The 12784-nt window shown below is 38.2% G+C and overlaps 1 protein-coding gene across 1 annotated transcript in view; it reads right to left on the reverse strand.

The window, feature by feature from the left end:
• Positions 1–12380, reverse strand: part of LOC128700898 (Jumonji domain containing 7) — a gene marked incomplete at its 5' end in the record, with an annotated part of 34704 nt that extends 22324 nt beyond the window's left edge. Inside the window, 2 exons of the mRNA XM_070081585.1 lie at positions 2210–2363; positions 12185–12380. Coding sequence (XP_069937686.1) covers positions 2210–2363; positions 12185–12380 — 350 coding nt within the window. The remainder of the gene's footprint in view (positions 1–2209; positions 2364–12184) is intronic.
• Positions 12381–12784: the final 404 nt, after the last annotated feature.

The following is a 12784-nucleotide window of genomic DNA, read 5'->3' on the forward strand; positions in this document are numbered from 1 at the left end:
ATTTCTTGTATGAAGAGTTTTTCACCAGCTTCAAAGCAGCTGTCCTTGAAGAGAATGAAAAAACTTCCAAGCAATGCAGTCAATTTCAGGGATATTCACAAATACATAACCTGCACATAAGAGAGGGAAGCTTACAACGACGTTTCAGTCTGACTTGAACCATTTATAAAGTGACTTTGTAAATGGTCCAAGTCGGACTGAAATGTCATGGTAAGCTCCCCTCTCCTATGTGCGGGTATTGTGACTCTTTGTTATTCAGGGATATTCATTGAAACCAACATTTTCTCATCGGAAATAAGCAGATGAATTCTTGGCTATTTCACTAGCATCCTTTCATACTATTCAACAGACACAAGACATTGCCTATTCATGTTAGACCCACCAGCTGGACACGTATTGGATGAGTGATGAATTATTTCCATTAATCTGAGCTCAATTTCAAGCTATTTTCTATCCTCATACCAATCAAAATATCTCCATTTCTGTAACATATCTTCCAGTCTATCAAATAAGACCAACCATCAAATGCAAGCATAAAAACCATACAAATACAAAAGTTTATTTCTTTGCAAAGGCTACAGTGTGTGTTTACATTTCATAATTTGATTGGTACAAAGAAAGCCATTATCATGCTGAGGCATTTTGGGCAGATTTAATTAACCTAATACTTAAGTCTAGACAGGTAAAGAGTGGTAATTTACATATATTCACATTTTAATGTATTATTAATATGAGATAGCACAGAGATAGCACACTTTATGATGCAAACATACATTTTTAGGTTTGTAATAATGGTTTAATAGGTTTTTTTTTAACAAGTCGGCCATCTCCCACTGAGGCAAGGCGATCCAAAAAGAAAGAAAATCCCTAAAAAGAAAATACTTTCATCATCATTCAACACTTTCACCTCACTCTCACATAATCACTGATACGGGATAAAAAAAATATTTGGGAGAGTTGCTTCAAATTTGGTTACAGATTAGCATAGTGTGGGTATGGTTATTATTAAGAGATGAGATTATTTTTAAGTATAATCCTACACTGATTTGTGTGCAGGGGACCTCTTGCTGGCTTAGGCAAAGAGAACCAGATCTTCGGGCCCTTTATGTGCATTGCATTTTTGCAGAGTGAAATGGACATAAGGGATGTCAAAAAGTGTTAAGTGCCTCATGTTATGTCTGTGTTTTGTTGTAGCTGTCTAGGAGAAGTCTGAGTGGAGGATTTATATTAGAGTTTAATATTCTGTATATATAGTAGGCACAATAATAAGTGTGTATATTTTTTTTATTAAGTAAGTTCATGCTTTTGAAGAGTGGTGGGGTGTGTTGTCTGGCACTGGAGTTTGTGATCATCCACACTGCAACTTTTTGTTGGGTTATTAAAGGTTTAAGATAGTTGGCAGTGGTAGATCCCCAAGCACAAATACCATAGGTGAGGTAAGGGTATATTAATGAGCGATACAAGGTAAGGAGCGCCATTTGGGATACATAGTATCGTACCTTGGAAAGGATGCCTACAGTTTTGGAAACTTCCTTAGTTATATGATGGATGTGGGTCTGGTGGAGACCTAGAAATTTGCCCTCAGTGTGTCTTGTAAAGGGTGAACCATTTATCAATATGTTTAGTTGGATATTTAATGCTCTGTTTCCAAAAAGCATGAAGTTGGTTTTGTCTATATTGAGAGTGAGTTTGTTGATAGTCATTCAATTTGATATTTTTAGAAGCTCGCTGTTTACAGTGTCACTAAGTATAGCTGGATTTGGATGGGAGAAAATATAAGTGGTGTCATCTGCATCATGCATTTGGGAGGTCAATGATGTAAATAAGAAAGAGTAGAGAACCTAGGATACTTTCCTGTGGCACTCCAACAGTTACAGAATGAGTAGTGGAGGTCATATGAAAATACACTTCAAAGTTGCCATTTTAAACCAGAAAAACTGTTGTAGCTTTTTTCTCATCAATCACTGCATGCTACAAGATTATTTTTTTATATGGCGCACACTTACTGCATACAGCGACTCTTTCATATCTAGGCCCAAATTTACAGCTCACAGCTTATCTGAGTGAGCTGAGCTCATGGTGTGGTAATACGGAATGGACATTGGCATCAAAATCATAGAACATTGGCACAGACACTGAAAGAGTTAATGAAAAGCCTTTTAAGTTAAGCAAGACACAATAAGTAAATAAATTATAAGAAAGTTCATACCCCTGGGTAGTTTTTGGGATCCTCCATTATATCAAGGAAAGTGCTGAACTTCATAGAGCGCTCTTCTGGCATGGCAAAATATCCATTGTAGGGAGCGTCAGCATAACCATTAGGAGTGACAGCAACACTCACACTCTTACTGCCAATTTGTTCTCTTTGAAAATAAAAAAAACATACCAGATAAGTACAAGCAAAATCTATGTACATAGGTAGGTTGGTAGACAGCAACCACCCAGGGAGGTACTACCGTCCTGCCAAGTGAGTGTAAAACGAAAGCCTGTAATTGTTTTACATGATGGTAGGATTGCTGGTGTCTTTTGTCTGTCTCATAAATATGCAAGATTACAGGTACGTCTTGCTACTTCTACTTACACTTAGGTCACACTACACATACATGTACACGTTTATTTATACACACTCGTCTGAGTTTTCTTTGATTTTATCTTAATAGTTCTTGGTCTTATTACTTTTCCTTTTATATCCATGGGGAAGTGGAATAAGAATCTTTCCTCCGTAAGCCATGCGTGTTGTAAAAGTCAACTAAAATGCCGGGAACAATGGGCTAGTAACCCCTTTTCCTGTAAAGATTACTAAAAAGAAAAGAAGAAAATTGTCAAAGTGGGAAGTCTGAATGTACGTGGATGTTGTGCAAATGATAAGAAAGAGATGATTGTGGATGTTATGAATGAGAAGAAGCTGGATGTCCTGGCTTTAAGTGAAACAAAGCTGAAGGGGGTGGGAGAGTTTCAGTGGAGAGGAATAAATGGGATTAGGTCAGGGGTTTCAAATAGAGTTAGAGCTAAAGAAGGAGTAGCAATAATGTTGAAGGATAAGCTATGGCAGGAAAAGAGGGACTATAAATGTATTAATTCAAGGATTATGTGGAGTAAAATAAAGATTGGATGTGAAAAGTGGGTTATAGTAAGCGTGTATGCACCTGGAGAAGAGAGAAGTGTAGAGGAGAGAGAGAGATTTTGGGAAATGTTGAGTGAATGCGTGGGGAGTTTTGAATCAAGTGTGAGAGTAATGGTGGTTGGGGATTTCAATGCTAAAGTGGGTAAAAATGTTGTGGAGGGAATAGTAGATAAATTTGGAGTGCCAGGGGTAAATGAAAATGGGAAGCCTTTAATTGAGCTACGTGTAGAAAGAGGTTTGGTAATAAGTAATACATATTTTATGAAAAAGAGGATAAATAAATATACAAGGTATGATATAGCACGTAATGAAAGTAGTTTGTTAGATTATGTATTGGTGGATAAAAGGTTGATGGGTAGGCTCCAGGATGTACATGTTTATAGAGGGGCAACTGATATATCGGATCATTATTTAGTTGTAGCTACAGTTAGAGTAAGAGGTAGATGGGAAAAGAGGAAAATGGCAACAACAAATAAGAGGGAGAAGAAAGTGTATAAACTAAGGGAGGAGGAAGTTCGGGTGAGATATAAGCAACTATTGGCAGAAAGGTGGGCTAGTGCAAAGTATGAGTAGTGGGGGGGGGGGGGGTTGAAGAGGGTTGGAATAGTTTTAAAAATGCAGTATTAGAATGTGGGGCAGAAGTTTGTGGTTATAGGAGGGTGGGGGCAGGAGGAAAGAGGAGTGATTGGTGGAATGATGAAGTAAAGGGTGTGATAAAAGAGAAAAAGGTAGCTTATGAGAGGTTTTTACAAAGCAGAAGTGTTATAAGAAGAGCAGAGTATATGGAGAGTAAAAGAAAGGTGAAGAGAGTGGTGAGAGAGTGCAAAAGGAGAGCAGATGATAGAGTGGGAGAGGCACTGTCAAGAAATTTTAATGAAAATAAGAAAAAATTTTGGAGTGAGTTAAACAAGTTAAGAAAGCCTAGGGAAAGTATGGATTTGTCAGTTAAAAACAGAGTAGGGGAGTTAGTAGATGGGGAGATGGAGGTATTGGGTAGATGGTGAGAATATTTCGAGGAACTTTTAAATGTTGACGAAGAAAGGGAGGTGATAATTTCATTTACGGGACAGGGAGGTATACCATCATTTAGGAGTGAAGAAGAGCAGAATGTAAGTGTGGGGGAGGTGCGTGAGGCATTACGTAGAATGAAAGGGGGTAAAGCAGCTGGAACTGATGGGATCATGACAGAAATGTTAAAAGCAGGGGGGGATATAGTGTTGGAGTGGTTGGTACTTTTGTTTAATAAATGTATGAAAGAGGGGAAGGTACCTAGGGATTGGCAGAGAGCATGTATAGTCCCTTTATATAAAGGGAAAGGGGACAAAAGAGATTGTAAAAATTATAGAGGAATAAGTTTACTGAGTATACCAGGAAAAGTGTATGGTAGGGTTATAATTGAAAGAATTAGAGGTAAGACAGAATGTAGGATTGCGGATGAGCAAGGAGGTTTCAGAGTGGGTAGGGGATGTGTAGATCAAGTGTTTACATTGAAGCATATATGTGAACAGTATTTAGATAAAGGTAGGGAAGTTTTTATTGCATTTATGGATTTAGAAAAGGCATATGATAGAGTGGATAGAGGAGCAATGTGGCAGATGTTGCAAGTATATGGAATAGGTGGTAAGTTACTAAATGCTGTAAAGAGTTTTTATGAGGATAGTGAGGCTCAGGTTAGGGTGTGTAGAAGAGAGGGAGACTACTTCCCGGTAAAAGTAGGTCTTAGACAGGGATGTGTAATGTCACCATGGTTGTTTAATATATTTATAGATGGGGTTGTAAAAGAAGTAAATGCTAGGGTGTTCGGGAGAGGGGTGGGATTAAATTATGGGGAATCAAATTCAAAATGGGAATTGACACAGTTACTTTTTGCTGATGATACTGTGCTTATGGGAGATTCTAAAGAAAAATTGCAAAGGTTAGTGGATGAGTTTGGGAATGTGTGTAAAGGTAGAAAGTTGAAAGTGAACATAGAAAAGAGTAAGGTGATGAGGGTATCAAATGATTTAGATAAAGAAAAATTGGATATCAAATTGGGGAGGAGGAGTATGGAAGAAGTGAATGTTTTCAGATACTTGGGAGTTGACGTGTCGGCGGATGGATTTATGAAGGATGAGGTTAATCATAGAATTGATGAGGGAAAAAAGGTGAGTGGTGCGTTGAGGTATATGTGGAGTCAAAAAACGTTATCTATGGAGGCAAAGAAGGGAATGTATGAAAGTATAGTAGTACCAACACTCTTATATGGATGTGAAGCTTGGGTGGTAAATGCAGCAGCGAGGAGACGGTTGGAGGCAGTGGAGATGTCCTGTCTAAGGGCAATGTGTGGTGTAAATATTATGCAGAAAATTCGGAGTGTGGAAATTAGGAGAAGGTGTGGAGTTAATAAAAGTATTAGTCAGAGGGCAGAAGAGGGGTTGTTGAGGTGGTTTGGTCATTTAGAGAGAATGGATCAAAGTAGAATGACATGGAAAGCATATAAATCTATAGGGGAAGGAAGGAGGGGTAGGGGTCGTCCTCGAAAGGGTTGGAGAGAGGGGGTAAAGGAGGTTTTGTGGGCGAGGGGCTTGGACTTCCAGCAAGTGTGTGAGCGTGTTAGATAGGAGTGAATGGAGACGAATGGTACTTGGGACCTGACGATCTGTTGGAGTGTGAGCAGGGTAATATTTAGTGAAGGGATTCAGGGAAACCGGTTATTTTCATATAGTCGGACTTGAGTCCTGGAAATGGGAAGTACAATGCCTACACTTTAACAATGCCAAAAAAAAAAGTAGATCAAAGTTTTTTTTACACATTTTCACTACATTAAATGTTGAGTTTGGGTTTTTGGGATATTGGCAGTTTGGAGGGATATGTTGTGTATCTTTATACGTATATGCTTCTAAACTGTTGTATTCTGAGCACCTCTGCAAAAACAGTGATAATGTGTGAGTGTTGTGAAAGTGTTGAATGATGATGAAAGTATTTTCTTTTTGGGGATTTTCTTTATTTTTTGGGTTACCCTGCACAGCACTTTAGCCCATTTTAAGCCCTATTTTCAGCCAATTCCATTCTTCTAGTTGACCAAACTCATAGCTATTTTGCTAGAATTCCATTTCTTCTATCCATTGTGTACAAGAAACTGCCTATTTACTGATTTCAACTACCCAATAAGGTGATCAGAAATTGGTAATTTGGCCAAATTCATACACAATTCAAGTAAGGCTAATTTCAAAATAGGGTCCAGAATAAACAAGACAGACATTCCTGGCACTAAAATAACATTTTCTCTGTTCATTAGTCATGTCTCCAGGTCCCTCTTATATTATGCTTGCTTTCCATTTTGAATTTTTATTCACACAAAAAATAGAAGATTTACTGTTATACAGGCTACTGCATTGATGTAAAATTGGTATAAATAACATCAGCACATTTGTGAAAGCACATTAGACCCACCTGTTGACATGTACTGGATGCATGACGTAATTTGTTTACTCTCGAACATCAGCAAAAATCGAACATTTCCATTACTTTGAGCTCAATTTTGAGGTATTTTTAGTCTGAAAACCATTCAAAATCATTTCTATTTCTGTAACGTATCCTTCATTCTATCAAATGAGACCAAGAAAATGAGAACACAACCATAAATACCATACACTGCAAATAAAGCACCCCTCTGGCAAGACAGTGATAGAGTGAATGATGGTGAAAGTTTTTCTTTTTTGGGCCAACCTGCCTTGGTGGGAATCGGCCAATGTGTTAATAAAAATAAAAAAAAAAAAATTCGGCTAGCATAATTTCAAATTTCCAGGGTCGCCACACCAACCTGCTGGTACTGTTTGGTGGCGCTACTTGCTAAGCAAGTCATTCCAATTTCTTTTTCTCCATTTATTGTTATAACCTGCTTACTTTTAGCCCTAGCCATAGTTCCAACAAATAAAAGAAATGCTTCTCATTACGTAAAGCACCGACACAGTACATTGTCCATAAAAGATAAGGTGGCTATGAAGACACTGTCAGTTGCCATGAGCTCAGTCTCGTGATGCAGGGGAATATACCTTATTATTATGCTTATATCAACACTACAGCTCATTTGCCTATCACAACTGATTTAATATGACATAATAAAGAATATAAATGACATAAAAACATGGTAAATATTCCAGAATGAATAATATTTGGCATAATATCGAGCAGTTTGATGGAGGTATGAAGAGGATATGAGATACAAGTATCATCCTCCTATCCCTGTCCTGGGGGCTTATATTAGAGAAAATGGAGTGTAGCACAGGGCTGTGATATACACTCGTAATGCACCATAAAACTGAAACAAAAAAGCTATCTCCTCTACAAAGATTATCAACATAGCAGCATATGTGTAGAGAACCTTGGATAACCCAAACAAGTCAGAGCGACTTATTTCCAATACCTGGCTTGGGCTTGCCATACATATATGAGTTTTGGTAAAAAAAATTTTTCTCAGTTATTTATTGAGCTATCTTATTATTATTCTGGACCCTATTTTGAAATTGGCATCTTTTGAAATTTGTGTGAAATTGGCCAAATTGCCAATTTCTGACCACTTTATTGGGTAGCTGAAATAGGTGAATGGGCAGTTTCTTGTACTCAATCAACAGAGCAGAAGTAAGTAAATTCAGGTATGCACAATACAGTTACATAGATTATCATACATAGTAGCGTATGTATAGAGAACTGAGGATAACCCAAAAAAGTCAGACAAAGTGACTTATTTCCAGTGCCTGGCTTGGGCTTGCCATGTATGATTTTTGGTAAATATTTTTTCTCAGTTGTTTGTTGGGCTATCTTATTGAAACCTGGGCAATGTATGATGGAAATATGCTTCTTAACGTACACCAAAAATGGAAAAAATCGGATGATAAATAACGGAGTTCACTTCACAGCCATTAGCCACCCCTTAGCGGTATATTTTCGAATGGTTTTTATTGTTGTATTCTCGTTTTATTGGTCTCATTAGATAGAATGGAAGATATATTACAGAAACAGATACGACTTTGATTGGTTTCACAATGAAAAGTACCTCGAAATTGAGCTCAAACTAGCGGAAATTTTCGATTTTTGCCGATGTTCAATGAACTTTCTTGTGTAAGTTAAGTTGGTTAAGTTTATTAAGTGTATTCTAACCTAACCACTCTGTAATCCGGCAAACCTGATAATCTGGCACACGACAGGTCCCAATGATGCCAGATTTGTGATGGCTGACCTATAGTATGTCATTTATGTCAGCTAGGCCAGTATACCTTGTACATGTACTTGTAGAAATAATATTATTACTACTATTATTAATGTCACATATGGTGACTGCCTATCACATATGGTGAATGTATATCCCATATGGTAAATGTGTGTCACATACAATGAATGTGTATCACATATAGTGAATGTGTATCACACATGCTGTATATCACACGTGGTGAATGTGTATCATATATGGCAAATGTGTATCACATATGGTTTGTGTGTATTACATATGGTGCGTTAAAATGGTATAAAATACCGACAGGTCGGTATTTTATACCATTTACTGTCGGTATTTTATACCATTTTAATGTTCAATCTGTCAGACACTGCAACACAAGGGTATCTTGGTACAGACCTGCAATCAACTTCGACAACTTCCACTAGTGAGAGCGGCTGGATTTGAGAGGGACCTGACCTCTCAACATCTGAGTTCTTACCTCTCCTAGTGGCCTACGTCTCACCTCTTGGCGCTATAAAAAGCTCCATCCTGTCACTTCATCTCCATATTGTTTCATACTATGGAACAATGCTCTTCTCCAGACTGAGGGACTGACCACCTCAAAACTTTAAGGGTGATGGACTGATTACATCGTCTTCAAGTATCTTCTGCTTCTATCAACTTTTCTGTACTTGACTGAAGAAGCCTACTGTGTAGGCGAAACGTTTCATAATAAAGATACCTAACTGTTGCATATGTGTCTTACCTAAACAATTACATATGGTGAATGTGTATCACATATGGTTTATGTGTATCACATACGGTGAATGTGTATCGCATATGGTTTATGTGTATCACATACGGTGAATGTGTATCACATATGGTTTATGTGTATCACATACGGTGAATATGTATCGCATAAGGAATCACCAATAGAAATGTGATATTGCTTGGTGGTAAACCCACATAAAATAATAGGAATTTGTACTGTTAATGGTACTACATTTAATGGCATTCTCATTACAATACTGTAATGGGAGTGCCATTAAATGCCTTAGATTTAGTAACCATTTTATAATTATTTGTTTGTACTGTATGGCTTGCACATAGAGTATAAATATAATAATAATAATAATAATAATAATAATAATAATAATAATATATCTGCATTTTCAGTGAGGTTTATTAAATTCTCTTATCATATGGCATATGAGGTGTTTGGTGACCGACAATATAAATGCCAAATTCAAACAGTGGAGCAAAAATGCAGGTGTTGGGGAGATAGTAGCTAAGAAGCTCAGGTTCCCATACTGTGTTATGGGACTCTGAGCATTAATCGAACACGCAGAAGACAGTATCTACACATTCCCAAAATTAGACAAACCATTAACCCTTTCACTGTTGGTCCCGTAATATTATGGCTTGCAAACCAGCGTTGGTCCCGTAATGTTACACCAAAATTCCAGCGGCTTCTAATCTTGCGGGGGAAAGTTGGTAGCCCTACATACAAGATAATGGGTCTGAGTGGTCAGTGTGTGCAGTGTACACTTTACCAGGTATACTCAACAGACTTATTCCCCTATAATTTTTGCACTCTCTTTTATCTCCTTTGCCTTTATACAAAGGAACTATGTATGCTCTCTGTCAATCCCTAGGTACCTTATCCTCTTCCATACATTTATTAAATAATAGCACCAACCACTCCAAAACTATATCCCCACCTGTTTTTAACATTTCTATCTTTATCCCATTAATCCCAGCTGCCTTACCCCCTTTCATTTTACCTACTGCCTCAGGAACTTCCCCCACACTCACAACTGGCTCTTCCTCACTCCTACAAGATGTTAATTCCTCCTTGCCCTATACATGAAATCACAGCTTCCCTATCTTCATCAACATTTAACAATTCCTCAAAATATTCCATCTTCCCAATACCTCTAACTCTCCATTTAATAACTCTCCTCTCCTATTTTTAACTGTCAAATCCATTTGTTCCCTAGGCTTCCTCAACTTATTTATCTCACTCCAAAACTTTTTATTTTCAACAAATTTTGTTGATAACATCTCACCCACTCTCTCATTTGCTCTCTTTTTACATTGCTTCACCACTTTCTTAACTACTCTTTTTCTCTACATATACTTTTCCCTCCTTGCATCACTTCTACTTTGTAAAAACCTCTCATATGCTAACTTTTTCTCCCTTACTACTCTCTTTACATCATCATTCTACGAATCGCTCTTCTTTCCTCCGGCACCCACTTTCCTGTAACCACAAACTTTTGCTGAACACTGTAGCACTACATTCTTAAACCTAGCCGAAATTAGTACCAAATAACTGATGGAACCGGATGACTGATTGCCGGATTTGTGATGGCTGACCTGTACTGCTATACAAGGTACTAAAAGTACCTTGTATAGCAGTACAGGTCAGCCAACACAAGTCATTTCTATTTCTGTAACATATCTTTCATTCTATCAAATGAGGCCAAGAAAATGAGAATACAATCATAAATACCATACAAAAACAGGGTGGAAACATTAATGTTTCCACCCTTGTCGGGAACTGAACCCGGGCCCTCAGTGTGTGAAGGCCACAGGCCACCTTTCAACCAAATGTGATAAGCATTCACCATATGTGACATATTCACCACATTCAATCAGCGCACTTCACAATATGCACTAAAGAATCTTATAATGTGAATTAAATTTGAAGGTTTGACTGAGCCTACAACAGTTATCATGAGACTGTAACAATAAACCTTGAACTGTAACACGGACGTATAATGAGTTCAAACTACAACGAAAACAAGTGTTTTGTGCTGAAAGTCAAACCTCTATCAACTTGTTATTTACAGTTACAAATACTGAGAAATCTCTAATTGTAACTTAAACTTTTATTGTGCTGTAAACTACCATTCAACCTTTAACAACAATTATAATTTTTAATTTTTAGTATATAATATTGTAATTTGGTGTCCCTGAAGAGGGATCTTTAAGTCATTGCCTGATGTTTTTCTCTCTTTTCTTCCTTTTTCTCATACCTAGGCCTCCAAGGCCTCTCCATTTAAATCTGAAATTGGCATGATTTATGGACAATTCTACGACACCGACACTGATCCCACTGACACTGATCCCACTGACATCACACCGACACTGATCCCACTGACATCACATCGACACTGATCCCACTGACATCACACCGACACTGATCCCACTGACATCACACCGACACTGATCCCACTGACACTGATCCCACTGACACTGATCCCACTGACATCACACCGACACTGATCCCACTGACATCACACAGACACTGACCCCGCTGACATCACACCGACACTGATCCCACTGACATCACACAGACACTGACCCCGCTGACATCACACAGACACTGATTCCATTGACATCACGCAGACACTGATCCCACTGACATCAATCTGTGTGACTGACAGTTTAGTGGTTAAAATAATTCTACTGTGCAATATTTTAATAAATATAAAATAATTCATAAACTAGAATAAGAAAATGAACATTAATAAAAAGAATTTTTAACACCTTACCTTTGATATACCTTTGAAGAGTCTCGAGAGTTTAACTACTCTTGGAGTCCGGCCATAGGCCAGGGTTGTCTGGTGCTTGCCTGGTCAACCAGGCTGTTGCTGCTGGAAGCCTGCTGCCCCAAATATTCATCACAGCCCGGTTGATCTGGCACATACAGTATTTACTAGAAGTGCTACACCTGTAGGGGGGTCACACAGCTCTGATTCCTTGGATCAAGAGTCTTCACCAGCATCAAGGTACTTTCCTTGAAGAGCATTTAGAGAATAATTAAATTAAGAGACAGGAAAACTGAGCAATAAGTTTACCTAAGGTAGTCAAAGGTCCACTTCTTGATGGCTGGCCAGTCTCTGACAGCTCCTCTGAATATAACAGGTCTGTTAGGAGCAACCCAGTCTCGGTATACTTCCAGTGGTGTTCCAACATCATCAACAACACTAACTTCTTTGCTAAGCTGATATTCTGACAAAAAATAATAAAATTTAAGTACCACTGTACTGTTTTCTGAAACCGTTTTTTTTTATTTTGGGGTCACCCTGGGTTGGCAGGAGATGGCCAGTGTGTTAAGAAAATACTTTTTTTATTTTTACCACAATGGCCATTTTCCCCCAAGGTAAGGTGCTCCAGATATGAAAATACATTCACCATCATTCATTCAACAGCTGTCTTGCAGAAGTGTACAAACATTACAGTTCAAATGACCCTTCCAAAAGCAACATCCCCAACCATCCCTCACATACAGTATACAGTGGACCCCCAACTTACGATGGCCTCAACCTACAATAAAACCGACTCACGATGCTTGTCAGCGTAAAAATTTGACCCCAACTTACATTGAAAAACTCGACTTGCATCATTCATCCCAAATGCAGCCATCTGGTTCATCTGGCCTGAGTGCTTCAGCTGAG

This window comes from Cherax quadricarinatus, unplaced genomic scaffold, assembly GCF_038502225.1.
Source record: "Cherax quadricarinatus isolate ZL_2023a unplaced genomic scaffold, ASM3850222v1 Contig3233, whole genome shotgun sequence".
Lineage (NCBI taxonomy): Eukaryota > Metazoa > Arthropoda > Malacostraca > Decapoda > Parastacidae > Cherax > Cherax quadricarinatus.